The sequence below is a fragment of the Phoca vitulina genome, unplaced genomic scaffold (assembly GCF_004348235.1).
Source record: "Phoca vitulina isolate PV1807 unplaced genomic scaffold, GSC_HSeal_1.0 scaffold10, whole genome shotgun sequence".
Classification (NCBI taxonomy): Eukaryota; Metazoa; Chordata; class Mammalia; order Carnivora; family Phocidae; genus Phoca; species Phoca vitulina.
The window spans coordinates 46,318,311-46,336,410 of NW_022589713.1; the positions used below are offsets into that span (position 1 = coordinate 46,318,311).

Here is an 18,100-nt window from a genome sequence, read left to right on the forward strand (position 1 = left end):
TGTCCTCGTCAAAGGAAGGCTTGGGTTGAGCACCCTCATTTCAAGGGTGACCATGCTGGTGGTGGTGGTGGGGCTTTAGTTCCATAAAGCTGAGCCCGTTGCTTCACTCTGTACCCCAGATCCTGAGGGTCTTTAGGTCTGAACCCTGTGCTAACCTTGTGACTCCACTGAGCATCCTTCCCTGGTCGACTTTCAGCCCCTGGTTCCACTGCCTGCTCACTCAGTGTCTGGCCTTCCGGTTTCCTGGGCTCTATTAGCCATGCAGTTCCTCATTTTGTTTTCTCATCATTTTCAGTGGATCCTGCCTGACCTTGGCCTTCAGGGTGTTTGGTTCTGATCTTCAGACCACCTCTGGGATGGACTTAGGATTCTTGGCATGAAATTTCCTTTGGAGATTAAGGTAACTATAGATAAGACACAATAACTGAATGCAATGCATGATCCTTGACTGGACTCTGGACCCGTGAAAAAGGGGCTGAAAGGTCACTGAGAAGACTAGAACTACTGGAACATGGACTATAGAGGAGATAAAAGTATTGTGTCAGTGTTACATTTCCGACATCTGCTGTACTGGTTATTGAAGAAAATGGCCTCATTCTTAGGAAATGCACACTGGGGTCCTTATAGGAAGGACACATGATTTCTGCAACTTACTTTCAGATGGTTAAGAAAAAAAAACTATACATTGAGAATGATAAAGTAAATGGAGGAGAGTGTCAGCATTGGGTGAGGCTGGGTAATGGCTGCATGAGACTTCCTTGAATTATGCTTTGCAACATTTCTGGTAAGTTCAAAATCCTCTCCAAATAAAAATTCAAATTACAAAAGTAGCCTTGGGTATCCAACCTACACCCCAATCAAAGTTTGCTTCTTCCTATTCACCCACCTAACTTCCTCTCCTTCCATCCCGCTGTCAGCCAAGCGCTACCCAAATGGCGCTTCAAGGCGCACGTGGATTCTGGCTGGTGGAGGCAGCTGACAACCCCTAAGGCCCTCCCGTGGCTTGAGGCCACACTGGAGACAGAGGGGCAGGAGTACACTCCTGAGGGTAGAAGTCACCCTGCACGGTCCCCTGCCCTAACTCTCCCTCCACCCACAAAGCGTCCAGGACAAGCCCTCTCTCGAGGAGCATGTCTTGGGGCCTCTGACAACAGCCTTGGCCCGGCCCTCAGGCTGCTGTGCCCTCTCCCCGCATCAAGGAATGCAACCCACAGAGGAAGTTTGTGAACTAAGCAACCACGTGAGCTTGAATCAGAATCCTCACCTCCCCTGGTCTGTCTCTCCTTGGCTGTCAAAATCATTACCTCCGACCCGGATGATCCCCAGTCCCTCCCAGCTCAGTCCAACCTGGCTAGCTGCGTAAGCACAACTGGACAGACACCAGCCCTGAGAGCTCCCATCCCAGCCAGCGCTCTGGGGCTCTATCGCTCAACTGTTTCTTCCTCCTCAGCATCCGGAGTATCATCAAAGCGTGACCAGGGAATGTCCTTTCCTGTTCCCATAAATCTGTATCTTTGGGAAAAAAAAAAAAAGTAAAGCTCCCCCTTACCTCTGAGCAGTAATGATGAAGCTAAGGACTTCCTCTTCCCCAGACAGGTGGCTTGTGTCAAAGATCACGCTGAATTCGTACTAGGGGAAAAGAAAGTGACATCTGGCCTCAGCAAGCATTCCACACTTAGAAACACCACAGTCTTCTGCAGTTTATGACCTCTGGAAGCTCATTTGCAAGACAAGCTTTATTTTTTTATGCGTATCTTTCCGGTTGGCAGGCCAGAGATACAGCTTTAGCAATAAAACCAAGCCTGGAGCGTACTCTGTTGAGAGGCACGCTATTTTTCAGCAACTGAGGGTCTCTAGGAAGTGATATGTTTGTCTCTTAAACCAGGCCTTTCTAAGTATCGCCCCCACACCATCTTCCTAATGTCTGCCACACCTGCGTACCATATCACCTATGTCATTTACTGTGACTTTCATTGCCACTCTTTTTGTTTGAAGACTACTTCATTTTTTAAAATTTTATTTTACTTAAATTCAATTAACTAACATATAGTGTATTATTAGTTTCAGAGGTAGAGTTCTGCGATTTCATCAGTTGCATACAACACCCAGTGCTCATTACACCACGTGCCCTCCTTAATGCCCATCACCCAATTACCCCATTCCCCCACCAGCAACCCTCAGTTTGTTTCCTAGAGTTAAGAGTCCCTTGTGGTTTGTCTCCCTCTCTGATTTCATCTTATTTTATTTTTCCCTCTCTTTCCCTATGATCTCTGTTTCATTTCTTAAATTCCACATATGAGTGAGATCATATGTCTTTCTCTGACTGACACTCTCACTTAACATAATATCCTGTAGTTTCATCCACATCATTGCAAATGGTAAGATTTCATTTTTTTGATGTCTGAGTAATATTCCATTGTGTATATATACCACAACTTCTTTATCCATTTATCTGTCGATGGACATCTGGGCTCTTTCCATAGTTTGGCTGTTGTGGACATTGCTGCTATAAACATTGGGGTGCAGGTGCCCCTTCGGATCACTACATTTGTATCTTTGGGGTAAATACCGAGTAGTGCAATTGCTGGGTCGTAGGGTAGCTCTATTTTCAACTTTTTGAGGAAACTCCATACTGTTTTCCAGAGTGGTTGTACTACTTTAGCAGGAAAATTTCTATCATGATCACAGATGGGAATCAGGATCACTTATCAGTAAGAGAAGGTTGTCATAAAAATAAATGAAAACAAAGCCCCATTGCATTCTGTGGCCTGCTGAGGGCTCTGAGCCTAAGGTCTACTCTATTTTGGTAAGAGGGAGATTAGCAAGAGCTAGGGAGGTGTTGAAGACAGGCTGGCACTATGGGAGACTTTCTCCTGCATGTGATCCGGGAGAAAGAGTGTCGAATAGGTAATAACTGTCTCGCTGTTAGAGTCAATGTTGTTTAGTGCAGTGTCCATGTTTGGCCTAAAATAATTTAAGGAGTGGCCTACAATCATCTCAGGCACTCCCCATGGTGAGCATCCTATAACTTGGGGAAGACTGCCCTGAGCAAATGGTTTTCACCATGTACACATTGGGCATGTGTGGGAATGTGGGAGGGACCCCCTGGTAGGGGTTACAGGGCCAGGCTTGACCACAAACTGAGTATGTGATCTTGGCTCAGACACTCACACTCTGCCTTTCAATAAAAATTAGAGGATGGACACAATGCTTCTTAAGTTCCATCACGCTCTGAGAGTCTGTGATTATTTAATATCTAAGTATTTGGGTTCCTTAGTGACTAATGGAGGCACTGGTCTACCTTTGCAACACTGGATTCAACTGCACTAAATGTGGCCTCAAAGTAATGAACCTGACCCATCAAACAGAGCGGACACCGGACATCCCTCTCGAGACAGAAATTTCTGTTGCTGCGGGGCTTGTCAGTCGCCAGGGAGGGTGGGGACATAGAGACAGGACAGGAAGCAGAGCTGGAGGACACAAAGGAAGGGAAAGTCAAGGGGACAAGAGTCAGAACTGGCAGGAGATCTGAATCAAATACTCTAAAGACCCAGGTGAGGTGAGAAGCCAAAATCGGAGAGGGGGGCTTGGGAGAACGGAAGGTCAGAGACTGGGCAGGCTGGTCGTGAGAGACAGAAACAGACGGCCACCAGAGTAAGCTGACGGTGCAGTCATGAGGCTTAGCAGGCCGGCTGCAGCCTGATGAGCCACAGGGGCCGAGGCACAAGGGCAGGGCAAGCCGGGCGCGGACACGGGTGGTCCCCGGCCCTGCTGGGTCACTCCTTGGGCTCTTTCTAGGGACTCAACCCTAGACCTCCTGCCTCCAGCTTTAGTGTTGCTCTGGTCTAAACCTCTGTATGTGGGAGGAAGGTAGCGGCATTACCGAGCTGGGAAAAAATCCAACTTTCCAACGTTCCTACTTCTGTTGGTTCCATGACTATTTTGAGAGTTAATGACTTTTGACAAAATTTAATGCTCCAGAATTCAACGTGGCTTTGTTTTCACTGTATTCATTCTTATGACTACCCTCACTTTATTGTAAGTGATCCTGGATCCGTATGTGAGAGTGATAAAATTTTCCTTTTAAAATAACCTTTAAACTAAAACTAGAAGACACACCTTAGGTTTGATTTGGGGTGTCGGCTTTATTTTACCCATGAAATGGCAACTATTAATGTTTTTCAATTAAGTCGATTTTCTGTTGCTGAAAAGATTTCAATGAAATGTGTGTGTGGAGGTGCCACGTATGTTTCTAAGGGCAATAATGTCCAGGGTTCAAGGACATTAAAAGGTTCCTAAAAGGGTTAGGAATCACGGATGTAAGAGCCATCGTCATTTGGAGCAGGCACCTTCAATGGGGCTGAGGGGTTCGAGTGATTTGCTAGGAAATCAGCAAATCTTCTTTCTCACTTGAACATTCTCACAACTGGCTTGCAAAACAGCCACGAGGTACTGGGACCAAAATGCCTTGGAGATTAAAACAAGTTGATTCTGTGACATAGGCAGGAGAGGAGGATTAAACTTTCATTATTTTTTTTTTAAGGGGGAAAAAAGTTAGACAAAGGAATATGAAATTTCCTTCAAATCATAGCAGGAAAAATAGCTTCCATTTCAAAAGGCAGACCTGATCTTTTAGATTCTAGCTTTGCTTCCAACAATCACATCTTCTATGTATCTTTGCATATCCTTATAATACTGGCACATACCAGAATGTTCCATGAACGTTTGAATACACTGGACCATATTATTGTTTCAGCTTAGAAAATTTGGCTCCGTATAAATACCAAAGTGAGTCTAATTTCTTTTACTTTAAAAAAAAAAATGAATTGCAATACCATTATTTATGTTTTAAGAATTTTAAGAGGTCTCTTCAGAAAATTGTGAGTGCCCAGGGGAGTGATAGTCAGAACCGTAGGTCACTAGCCCAGACCACATTTCTCCTATATAGTCGTACTCACAGTGGCATGGAATGTCCCAGAGAAAGATTTTTAAGGAGGCCAACCAGATGGTGCTTGCCAAAGTACCAAGGCCATGGTGCGTCTCTCACATTTGGGGTATGTCATGTGGATCAAAGAGGAACAGCATGTGGGGAGGGCCCCTGTGGAGTAGTAGATCGTAGCCCCCCTTGGGAGCTAGACAGTGCCATTGTGCAAGGCAGGGGTGGGGGTGGGGTTGGGGGGGATAGAGGAAGCCTGGGGGGCAGGGTACAGCTGACAGGGCAGGTGGCTGGTGGGAAGGGTTGGGGGCCTGCTGCAAAGCAAGTGTCCCATCTCTGCCCCTTACCTTCGATTTTGACCTCATGAAAGGAAATCCCACGCTGCATTTGAGGAAGTCTGATTCGAGCAGTTCACAGGAAATGCCCATTTCCTCCTGAAAGAGAAAAAGCACCAAAGGATGGGCTGGCTGCGTGGAGACAAATGTGTGTAAGTGGCCTCCGCAAGGCAAACTGAGACTTCAGCAGATGCGGTCCTTCTTCAGGGAAGTTCCCAGACAATATCATTGTTGGCTCGGGTGGGAGGGAAGCCTGCAACCAGGCTGAGTCCCCAGTCCTCCTCTGGCAGCCCACCCTTCCCATGGGCTCCGTGGGAAGCCAGGCATCCAGAACATTCTTAACTAATGTTTCGGCTCTGAACCCTGGTGCTCTCCTGTTGAACTGGGCCAGGCTGCATGTGAGCCAGATGCCTCCAAAAGTTTGGATGAAAGACAACCACGTCATCTTCCTGGACACTTTCTCCTAAGCCCACACTCTAATCCTGCCTTTCAAGATCTTGCTAGTTTAGGAAAGACAAACTAAGAAAATCACACCAAGAAAAATACAGGGATTCTTTCCATAGCCCGAGGTGGTGAGGGCTGAGCTGGTCCCCTGCAAGCCTTCCCAGGTACAAGAGCAAGGAGAGGTCTCCTAGTGTAGCCTGCTGAGGCTGGACTCTACATACAGCGGCATGAGAAACCAGGACAGAGGTCGTGGGGGACTGCTGCCTTTCTACCTGGACACGTGGTCTACAACCAAGGTCAAAGGAAAGCCAGGAGGCTCTTCATAACCCACAGGTTCCAAGTTACTGAAGCCAAATCAAGACTTCCATGTTGTAGATTTTGGAGAAGGAGAAGCCACAGAACTAGCACTTGCTGAGTATCTAGAAGCCAGGACATCAAAGTTCAATGAGGTCATGTACCCTCCCCAAGGTCATTCTTGGTGGACTCTAAAGTTGTTCCCACTATCAGGAATACTTTTCCTCAGTCCTCCTTCCAAGGCTTACTTCATGCATCTTGGCCCCAAATCCTCCTGGGTGCCAAGTTCGCACACATAGTGTGGAAGCGGGACAGGATTCAGAATGGACCCTGAGCTTCTATGGGGTAACTGAGTCAGCATATCACCTACTCCGATCAGCGTGAAGGGCACAGGTCTGAAAGATGTTAGTCCCCATCCCTGAAGAGCTCATAGCTTAGAAAGAAGAGACCTCCCAGCAGATAAACAGACGCTTACATGGAAGTGTGAGGGGCTGCTCTTGGAACCTAGAGGATATGCATCATCAATTTCAATAAGGAAACCAGAGGATAACTTCTCAAATGCTGTCTCAGGACCTACATGTCCCAAAGACTGGTCCTAATGACTCATTGTGGGGGCTTTGTTCCCATCTCCTTCCTCCTGTTCCTCCCTGCAGAAGCAATGTCCACAACTGGCCTGAGGAAAAGCTCCTCTAAATCCTAGCTAATCAGCTTGTGGGCATCAGGGGCAGCGAGCCCAAGCCTAGGTGACATTGGCTCTCAGTTTCACATCTGTCATGGGGTACAATTACTCTCAAGAGCATCCCAGCATATATATAAATTACATGAGTTCTCAACCTAGTTCTGAACTCCCTTTGTGAAGTTCCATACCTCACTGGAAATCCCTTTCAAACCAGGAGAGAGGTTTTCCATTCAAGTCAAAGGTCTATCCGTTCTTGAAGTAAAGATTCATTGCTCTGAAGACTTTTTTAGATTTTGTGTGGGTGTGAAGGAATGACTGTGACTTCAAAAATTTGCTCTGGAACTTGAGAGGACCTCAGGTTACTTGGCTTTGGCTTCAGACTGCTTTTGATTATTCAAGAGCTGCTGAAATTACTTCTTTTTGTTAATTCCAAAATGCTAGAAAATAATGCACAAGCCAGCATTTAATGCATTATTCCGAGGCTCTCTGCCACCCTACATAGTCTACTAGAGATTGCAGAATTCTGGTTGGACCTTGGTGGGGCTAGGCAGAGAGAGCAAAAACCACAGACCTCTCTAGGATAGAGAGTGCTCAGTGGACGATTCATGACTCACACACTCCTGGTGGTGCTATAGGAAAGGCTGTCGGGCATCACCCTTCTGCCGCCTGTCAGCACCGATACAGTCCTCCTGGGGTTATTTATTCCTGTGCTCCACTCTCCTACTACAGTTGTGAGGTAAGCAAACACTACGATTCCCTGTGTGGATGGTGTGGGTGCTGGTCCTAGAACCCCTTTACCACATGGGTTTAAAAGCCCCCAGCTGAATGGGAGCCGCTTTGCCTGGGGTGGGAGGGGGAGGGTTACAACACCCACCCTCAGAAGCATTCTGAGGTTTGACATTCTTGGATTGACATCCCTCTGCCTCCAGGTAAGACTGGCTCTGTAGTGCGGCTTAGATTCCAGAGCCCCTGTGGGATTAGGCTGAGGCAGCCTCCAGCTGACAGCACATCTGTTGGGTTCCTTCCTCTGCCCCCTTCTGCTCCCTTCACTCCTCTTCTTTCCAGAGCATTTCCCTAGTAAGCTGCTTGCACAGAAATCCCCATCTCAGGTTCTGCTTCTGGTGAACCTGACCTCCTACAACACTCTTTATAGCTGAGGCTCCCGGCACTGAGAGCTACTGGAAAGGACAGGGCGTTTGCTCCCAGGTGAGGAACGACAGTGGAAGGGGAACATCACATGCTAATAAATCTTTTTTAAATTCACACTAACCAAGAGAAAGCTTATCTAACTGTAGTTTATGAAATCTGGATAGCCAGGCCCATCAGGGGAGCAATTTACCCCAAAGCAGCATCAACATCCTCTTTGTTCCAGTTTCACACCAAGCCCAGGGCATAACTAAAAAACAGGCTCATTATGGAGCCATTCACACCCTTGGCAGCCAGGCAGGCAACCTTGAAGGCACAGAGAGACCCAGTGAGTCTTCAAAATAGTGATCTCTTGGGGGTTGCCTATTACTTCTGCCAGACACTTGGTGCCCACCAGGAAGTATGTGGGAGAGGTTCCAGACATCAGGCGTCCCCTTGGCTCTGCCTTTTCCCATGTCCCAATCATTGCCTATCCTGAGTTTAGGTTAGAGAATGCAACTTTATCATTGTTGCAAGACTTATGATGATCGGCTCTCAGCTGACTGGGAACATGGACCAGTGAACAGACTTCTGATTACCCAATTCAAATACAGTACAATCTACTGCAGAGGGAAACTAAGACCTTGCTGCAAAAGAAGCAGACTTCCATGAAAGCAATGAAAGTGATGATGGAAAACTGCTCAAGCCACACAAAGCCACTGATAAATCTGGATCTGGCTGAGTTAGATCACTTATCTGATAAATATTCCTGGATGATAACACTTTAAGATGCTTCCAAAGATAAGGATTTAAATAAAAAAGATCAAGAGAAGCCTTTGGAAAAAATATGCCTTTGTAAAAATGACCTTTTGTGAGCACCTGAATGGCTTAGTTGGTTAAGCCTCTGCCTTTGGCTTGGGTCATGAGCCCAGGGTCCTGTATTGAGCCCCATGTCTGGCTCCCTGCTCGACAGGGAGCCTGCTTCTCCCTCTCCCTCTGCCTGCAGCTCTGCCTACTTGTGCTCTCTCTCTCTTTCTCTCTCTCTCTGACAAATAAATAAATAAAATCTTTAAAAAAAAAAAAAGATGCTCATAAAGCAAATAAGCTTTTGTCTTGGGTCTAAGAGATCCTTGACATTATAATTCCAATGTTACAAGAGCTGTTAAATGTAAGATAATATAAACTTATTTCCATATTTCAAATAAATGTCCCAATCAAATCTTAAAAAAAATTTTTTACTATGAAATTTTGGATCTTATTCTAAGAAGATTCACATAACTGGCCTTTTTTTCTCAGTCCCGCTTTCCTTAGCTAACAAGGATCTCTAATACCATACAATGCTATCAGGGCTTCTCCCTGGAGATGGAGTGATTCAATTTAAATGAAATTAATTTCTTTTTAACTGACACACATTACTCTTAGGATCAGGAAAACATCAATGAACATTTTCTAGAACATGTGATGAAAAGCATGCTTGATTTAGGCACATTCACCTCTGTATCCTCAGTGCCTGGCACTGAGCCTGGCACTTAGTAGCTCCTGAGTTTGCGCTTATTAAATGAATGGGCCTTGGCTGGTCGAGGATTCGGATGAAGGGACTGCAAGAAGCAGCTCATTTGCTGGTCTGCCTGGCATGGGAGATGCTTGCCTTGGCAAAGGCCCCCTCTTTTCCAGACATACCTCAGCTCTCCCAGGCCCGGGAGTGTGGCCAGTGGAGCCAAGCCCCAGCCCTGTTCGTAACGTGCAGTGGTTGAGAAGAGGAATCAGATAATGAAGTAAGGGAGCCCCGTTGGCCTTTGGACTTGTTCCTCCCAATCACACAGCGTTTGATTTCATTCTGGAGTGCGCTTTATTTGACCACCAACACAGTGCTCTTTGGGAGCAACAAATCTGCAAAATCCAGCAAGGGCTCAGCGCCAGGAAAAGTTTGAAATTTGACTTCTCATTTTTTAGCTTCCTCATGGGTTTGTCAAAATGAAGAGGACACACATGTCCCCATGTCTGGCAATTTGGTGTTCATCTAAGACCCCCTTCCTTCATCTAGGCACTAGAGGTGTGACCCCTATGAGCTGGTAAGAGAAGCCTCCATGTTTACTCAGTGAATACAAAATTCAGGTAAATTTTGGAAGCACTTTATCCCCAATTCTCTAATCAACTGAGGAGTCAGAGGTGAGCAGGGGTCCCCACTAAGCTGGCCCAGGGAGAACAGAAAGATATTTCATTCCCAGGAAATACTTTATTGGCCCCACTCGACCATGAGTCAGCCTGAACCTCACCAGAAAAAACAGTCCCATTCCCGGAGGGGAATCCTTTGGGACAGCGTCCATGAAATTCCTCCCCATGAAGAAAACCACATGAGCTTACAGCATAGAAAGTGCACAAGTTAGTGTCCCAGCTTTAATTACTGGCTCAGGTCTGCAACAGCTATGTGTCGTCAGGCCAACCATTCTTTCCTTAAGCCTCCATTTCCTTACCTGTCAAATGAAGTCATAACATCTGTCCTCTAAGACTTTGTTGGCCTGCTAGTGCTGATGGCTCTAAGGATGGAATACACAGATGGCCCCTACTCGGTAATGGCTCACTACGTGCCAGGTAGCTCCTTTGGGTGGTACCTTCCCTTTTGAAGCCCTTTTATAAGGAGGAAACTGGAACACAAAGTAATTATATCACTTGCCCAGGGGTCTCTAGCTGGCAACGTAAGAATGGATCAGAACGGGCTTGGGGTGGGGAAACCAAACAAGGAACAGACAAAGTCCCCTTTTCCCTCCTCCACCAAAAGAATCCATGGAAACTAAGCCTGAAAGGTGGGGAACATCACTCAACAAACCAAGAGCAGCCTTTATGTAACTTAGAACATATGGTGAGTCTAATACGGATGCCCAATACGGCTGATAGCCTGGCAAGGCTGGGTCAGTGGTTACAGACCTCCTGCCAGATAGGTGCTGCAGCGGAGCAGTCCGAGGGAACCAGAGATGATCACCCACACATGTGGGGGATTTGGAGGAATGGGGCCAAGAAAGCACTACAAAGCAAGTTCCTTTCTTAAATTTTGTCAAAACCCCATTTGGAAGCCAAGGCCCAGACTATGCTGGGTTTGTTCTTTCCATGCTTAAAAAAGTGAAGCAAGCAGGAACTACAGTCAGGACAGATGTTTGAGACGGATGAACCACAAAACTGTTAGAGCAAAATTCCCCTGTGACGCGGAGTATCAGAATTTGGTGAGTGCACGTTAAGCCACTCTGAACCGATCACAGGCAGGCACAGAAGGAGCAATTATCTGATCAAAGGCGAGTCTTCTCCCCAACAGTCCTCATGGTCTTAGAAAAAAAGTGCTCTGAAAGTTTTAAAATGAGTAAAAATACTACATTTTAAAAGCCAGTATGAATTAGAAATGAGTTGAATAGACTTATTCCTGTAACATTCCCTTCTTGGTGCATTACATCAACCCTGTTTAGAGCTAATCTCTATATTTTCCCAAAGTGCAGACAAATAAAACACCTCCCCCAGTGCTGGTGATTGCTCCCTTTGGGACCACAGGGATACGAACTTGAGAATATAAACAAACAAATACAAAGAAATCAACCAGCTCTTACTGAAAAGCCCCAAATGAAGAGACCAGTAAGCCATGTCTTCTAAGGCTGAAGAAGAAATTATTTGATTTTCACCTAGGAAGTTTGTCCTCCTGTTAAATAGAGGCAATGTCTTATTCTTGGATCTTTTAAAACATGGTTTCTATTCTTAGATTAAAAAAAATATTTCCCAGAACTTGCCAATTCTTAATCAACCAGCTAAGAATTCAATGCTGCATTCTATCTCACAAATCAAATTATTTTGATTTTCTATCGCTCTTTTCCTTTTCCCTACAGGCTGACTGGAAAATCAACAAGGTGGAAACCTCTCCCAAAAGGACAGGAAAGAATTTAACATCATGGCATAAAAACAATTTATGAGCAGTGTTTGGATGAAAAGGTTTTGTAGGAGTCAAGTGTTTGAGGGGTACTTATTAAAATCCCGGCCAGGAATCTTGGTTAGAAATGTACTCACAGTGAAGAATTTTACCCTGTCTACAAACCCACTTACACTCCTGCCCACTCAAAACTTGTTTCCAAAGGATTTTGTCCCTAAGGGCCTTGCTACTCAAAGTGTAGTCCTTGGGCCTACAGCGTCAGCCTCACTTGGGAGCATGCTAGAAATGCAGACTCTCAGGTCCCACCCCAGACCTGCTGAATTAGAGTCTGTATCTTAACAAGATGTCCAGGTAGCCTCTGTGATCATGACCATTTGAGAATCACTGCTCTACATCACTGAGCCCATCGGCTTGGGAGATAGGCTGTCAACACATGGAGACCACCTTCCTTATGCTCTCTACCCTCCAGAAAAATAGGTATACTGCTGATGCTATTTGAGGGCTACTGTATGTGTGAGGACACACTTTTCCGGAGCTGGAGATCTGCCCATTCACATGTCCCTTATCTAGATTCCCCCGAAAGCGGACTCTGGGACAAGGGGGTGACCTCTGGGCACTCCATGAAGGAGTGGGCAGGTATGCCACCAGTGGGTGAGAAAGCTGGGGCATCTATCCTTCCATATCCACCTGTCCTTGGTTGAGCTGTTCTAGAAACACCAACGGTCCTGTGTTTCCAGCCCCTCGGTACTTGACTATAGCGGACGCCTGTAGCCAAGAAAGCCCCAAGCAGAGAGACATAGGCAGGCCTCGGCCTGCAGAGGAACTGGCACAGGTGGTCTCCAGGGTGGGTGGAGGGGATACAAAAGGACATGGACAGTAGTCCCCTGTCCTCTCCCATCTCCACAAGCAGTTGGGGTGGGGAACTGTGGGCCCGGGACAGAGGCAGCTACTGATGAACTTGCCTTGGCCACAGACGAAGAGACAGGGCCTCAGAGAGGACCTCCCCCCGAGTACTGTGTCTCCACACAGCACGCTGGGGCCTCATGGAGGCCTATCTCTGGGGGCAGCCGCCTACTCATTTCTTCCCTCAGGTTGGTGCATATCTGCTTGGCTACCTTTGGACACACCTCAGGACTCTCCTTAAAGAACCAGCATCTTCTTTTAGAAGGATTCCTCCCTCCTTTTTCTTTTCTTGCTGCCACAACACATCAGCTCTAACCTCCTCCCACCCAGGTCAGCACAAAACCACCTCTTAGTGGATGCCCTACTCTCAGCTGGTCCCCAGTCTGTTCTATAAGCTACTCCGGGTGAATCTTAACACACTCCTTGGTTCACTTTTACTTAAAGACCTTCAGAGGTTATTACCAATCAACACCCTTCACTAATTTCTAACTGGAGTGTGCACTGGAGCCGGCTGGGGCCAGAGACACCATGCACAGCTGTGTAGGCTGTTTACTGCACAAGAGACCTGGCTGTGGGGAGAGGGGCTCCAGCCCAGACTGCTCTCCCCAAGTCCTGCTCCTGGCCAAGAGGCTGGGGACCACCAGAGGGGGCACTTCTCTCTGATTTGTATGATGTGCCAGAAAGACCATGTCTGTGTGCAAAGCTTTCTAAAAAAGACCCAGATGGAAGCCCTGCCTAGACCCACTGAATCACAGCACACAGCATGGGCAAGCATTTGCTGAAAGCTCCCTGGGTGGTTCCAACGTGCACTCAAGTTAAGAGCCCTCAAAGGTTAGGTTACGTCATGATCCTTGTTAAAGATGCCGATTGCGGGCCCTACCCTTCCGAGTGGGATTCTTAAGAGCAGAAGAGGGGTCAGAAGATCTGGATTTTGAAACACGTGGAGCAAGTGTTCTATGTCAGCTTTTGAAACACTGACCCCAAGGGCGAGGACAGTCACTGCCGTTAGGGAGGTGAAGAGATTGAGAGCTAGCCTGAAGGAAAAAAAGCGCCTTCCCTGGGTTCTAACTCCCGTGAGGACAGGATACCTGTCATTATGCCCTCCCCTGCCCAGGATGGGAGCCTCACAGACCATTGCCCTGCCCTCCATGCCCTCAGGGCAGTGACAAAGAGAGAAGAACTGGAAAGACCGTGGCCAGCTCCAACACGGGTGCTGGCCTCCCACTGCCCCCCAAGGAAGCCCATCCATTCATTCAACAAGTGTTTCTTATTTTGCCTCAAATGGGAAACAGCTCCTATAGCATAATTCGTACGTATGAGATACGCATGTTTTCTGTTATGTCTTTACATCCATTCTCTCATTTAATAATTATTTCGTGGGCAGCCTCGATGTCCTTCACTGGTTTTATAAGCAGGCCCTGTTGTCTCCCAGGTGGTGCTCCCAGCCTGTGGGAGGGAGAAGGACCCGGCTGCTGAGGAAACATCCCTGTAGACCCGGGTGTGATGACTGCCTAGGTGGGGTGCGCTCAGCGGGCTGACATGGAGCTCCATGTATAAGAGAACCTAAGACACATAGGTCAAATGCTATTATGAAATGACAATAAAAAATACTATTCGTAACATGGCAAGATCTAGCTGAGGGCCTCCTTATTCAGAACTGTATCTAACAGACTAAAAGGCAGAGGATGGATCCCTGCAGGACCTGTGCTCTGCTATTAATTTACTCAACAGGTATGAGTAGACTAATCTCATGTACTAGGCATGGAGGTCCGAAGCAAGCTTTCCCGCTCCATGCCAGACGCAGAGTGACTGCCTTGGTGGCTGGTCCAACAGAGCGACATACACCAGCTGCAGGCTCCAGCTGTTGGAGGCCCATGGGAAGGACAGAGAGGGGAACACAGGCTGTATCTCAGGACCTTCAGACTGCACACCTTCCAAGGAAAAGCCTGATGCCAAGAACCTCAAGGCTCGATACCACAGTCAGAACAAGAGCAAGTCCGTTTTACAGCACTGAATTGAGAAGGACCCACTACTGTAACTAAAAGGTTATGTGTCCTTTTTGTATTTTTAAGGGAGATGGACTGGGTTTCCTAGGATTGTAGCTGGTTTTCTCTATACTTGGTTTTAACATTTTCAGTTAATTGGCCACTTACGTAAACTGACTCACACAAAGAGTAAGCATTGCTTTTGGTTGTTTTCATGGCTAGGTTTTAAATTCAATCTTGCTACAGTTGTTTGTGAAAGATCTTCAGATTCTTCCTGGTTCTTGGAAAAAAAAAAAAAAAGGATGAGCTGCAGGTTCATAACACTGCCTAAGAGCCAGTATGTTCTGAACTTGCTGGATGTCAGAGGCTGGCTTGGTTGCAGGGCACAGATGAACGGACTGGCTTCTTCATGGCTTCCCATGCCCTGGCGCTGCAGACGGAATGGACTGATCAGCACTCTGTGTGTCTCCCTCTGTCATTTGCTGGGTGTCTCCCTCACAGGCGGTTTTGCTCATTCTTTAGTCTCCCTTTGACGATGTTTTCATTTGTCTTGCTTTCCACACTGGTTTTTAGTGCAGCTTCCGATGGCTAGACTGACCACACACCACCCCGCTCACAGCAGGGCATGGAAGGAGGCAGCGCCCCCTCCACACCCCCATGCCTCTCTTCCCATGTGGCTGTGCGCAGTGATTTCCAGCTGCCAGCACCTGTTTGTGAACGTGGAGAGATGGAAATGCTTGGGAATTCAACCCCCTTGGGGGAACCCTTACCCAAGAGCCCTTGTCCCCGACTGGGAAGCACAGAGAAGTGACCTGTACTTTGTGCCAAAGTTACCCACCTAATCTTTCTCGCCCCCTGAGAACTGTGATATACCTTTGCTTGGCCTCCTTTTTCCACTTCCCTACTGGTCTCTCCTGGAAACACTTCCTCGTAAATTACTTTCACGTGATGTCTTATCTCAGGATTTCATTCTAGGGAACTTTGAGACCATCATAGACACACCCAGCTTCCCTCCTCTCTCTGTGCCCCAGCTCGGGGATGCCAACCTGGCACCAGTGGGAGCACTTCAGGCTTTGAGCAAATGGCCTCCCAGGTCTTAGAAAACCTCTCATTCTCTCTAATGCACAATGCCGAGCAGGGCTGCTTTACTGGTAATGCCAGTTCTAAGCAAACCAGGCTCTTTTAAAACAAAGAATTCCACCTGCCAAACATGAAGGGTGCAAGCTAAGATGGCGGTGCAGACAGACTTACATGACTCACGTATCAATTTTAATCCACTTAAGTGCCTCGTAAACATGAACTCATTTAATTATTGCTCCTGAGCGTCTTCTCTTTGTCCACTTTGGGAAGAAGGCCTCCCACCCCGTCCGCACCAGGCTCCAGGCAGGGACCCTGAACAGCAGGTTAAAGCCACTCTCCTCTTTACAGAGCTTCCCAGGGGAAGGACCCGGGACCCTGGAAACTTCTCGGCTTGTGATTGCACAATGGTTTTTTTCAAACTGACTTGGGTTCAAGTCATAGTTTGACCACTTACCCAGTGGTGCCTTAAGTGCCTCTGTAAAAACACAGATAGTCATTCCTACCCCACAGCCTTGCTACAAGGATTTAGCAAGTCACTATGGCGGCTGCCATCATATCATGGTGGTGGTTGCTCCTCGGCTCTCTCGAGGGACTCTTCACGTGTTTCCTTTGCGCTGCCGTCTACATTGGCTGGCAAATCCTAAGCTGTTCAAAGCCCTCCCAGAAATATGACCCTCCACCTGGCTGGGCTGCCTGAAAAACAGGAGACAGAATTAACATGTACTGAACTCTGGTCACATGGCAGACACTGTGCTAAGCACTTTGCTAGGATGGACAGATTTATGCTTCTCAACAACCCTACGAGGTTATTAGATCATCTACTTTGCAGATGAGGATCCAGAGGCCCAGGGAGGGTGAAGGAACTGGTCCAAGGTCTCCTGGCAGCTGCATGGGAGTGAGCAGCCTAACCCCAGGGCCCCTACCGCCTCACACACCGGTCTGCAAAGGGGCCTTCAGGGCGCAGGGCGCACGGGTTTTCCTTCCTTTGCTCTGTGATAACCTGCGACAGCACAGAGGTTCTCAAACTCTGTCGCCATCAGATGCACACTGCTGGGACTCACCCCCAGCACTTCCGAGTCACAGGGGACCAGCCTGTGAATGTGCTTTCCTCATCAGGTCTCAGGTGGTGTGGACGCTGTGTCAGGAGACCATGCTTGGAGGAGCACCAATCTGGATTCTCAGAAACACTGGCCCCGGGCAAGACCCCCACTGGAGGACAGCCTTGGAAGATGGAGTAGGATTTGGTCTGCTGAGCCAGTGGACATCTGAGGCGGCCCCTTCCAGGGATGCTATGAAGTCTGTGGGGCCCCCGTGGGGTTGCTGGTGTAAGGGAGCCCTTCACAGGCCTTCCACTGTCACTGGGATGCCCCATGTCACCTTCCTCCTCATTGCCTCTGACCCCCGGGCCCCTGCAACAAATAGAAGAGTAATGTAATGGTGCTATGGTGAAGAAGTGCTGAAGAGAACAGAAAGGGAGGAGGGAATAAACATTTACTGAGTGTCTTCTCATTTTGGGACCTTGAAGCACCATCTTATTTAAGCCTGACACTGTGAGGTGGGTCTCATAATCCCCACTTTCCAGGTGAGGAAAATGAGGCTCTGGGAAGTTGGATGACCTGCCATAATGTGTGCAGCTATTTGGTGGCTAAAGCGGGGGGTACACAGTGCCTCCGTTTCCTCCACCCCGAGCTGTTTCCTTGTGACCGTCTGGATGGTGGCCATCCTGTCTCAGACATAACCCGCACTGAGCAGGCTGCATAGGGGCGGCCTGGGACCCCATGTGCTGTTTCTGCTGGGGAAGGAAACATTTCATATGTAGCATTTCAGGCCACGAAACAGACTCCGGTCTGCGTGGGGTTTCCCAACCAGAACTATAAGGGTCGGCTGGTATCTCATCGGCCTGGAGGATCCACGGCTTGCCCTTAGAGCAGACAGAAACAGCAGTGTGCCTGCAAGGAGAGCGGCCCCAGGCCTTCAGAAATGGCCAGGAGAAGGCTTGCTGGCAGCCAATGGGCCCATTCGTGAGTCTCCAGCAGCTGCCCCATGGTGAAGAGAGCTCGGCAGGCTTTTTACGAAGGGCACAGAGAGTTTTCTTTGGCACAAGATTCAGGTTTCCTGCCGTGTTCCAATGACCTCATGAGGGAAGGGTCCCCAGTGCCAACAATCTGGGTTTCACAGCTCAGGCTTTCTGCTTATTTGGGGAGAGAGCTTGTTTCTTGTCTTCTTGAGGCCTTCCTCCCTCCTCCATCTGTGGCTCAGCCCACTGCCCTCCTCTGTATTTGAAGACAAAAGGCAGTCCTTTCAACTGGAACCTTCTAGACAGGGGGATGTGGAGGAGGGAGTCCCCTCTGTTGTGAGCACCAACTCTGCATCTCCTCAGCAGATGAATTTTTAACTTCTAAGAAGTGACAG

At 47.8% G+C, this 18,100-nt stretch overlaps 1 protein-coding gene across 2 annotated transcripts in view; it reads right to left on the minus strand.

Moving 5' to 3' along the window:
- ITGA9 (integrin subunit alpha 9) overlaps nt 1-18,100 on the minus strand; it is a 330,110-nt gene that overhangs the window by 75,278 nt on the left and 236,732 nt on the right. For both annotated transcript variants that reach the window (XM_032408998.1, XM_032408999.1), the window contains exons 19-20: nt 5,284-5,370; nt 1,550-1,629 (exon numbers count right to left, since the gene is read on the minus strand). In XM_032408998.1, the coding sequence (XP_032264889.1) occupies nt 1,550-1,629; nt 5,284-5,370 (167 nt within the window). The remainder of the gene's footprint in view (nt 1-1,549; nt 1,630-5,283; nt 5,371-18,100) is intronic.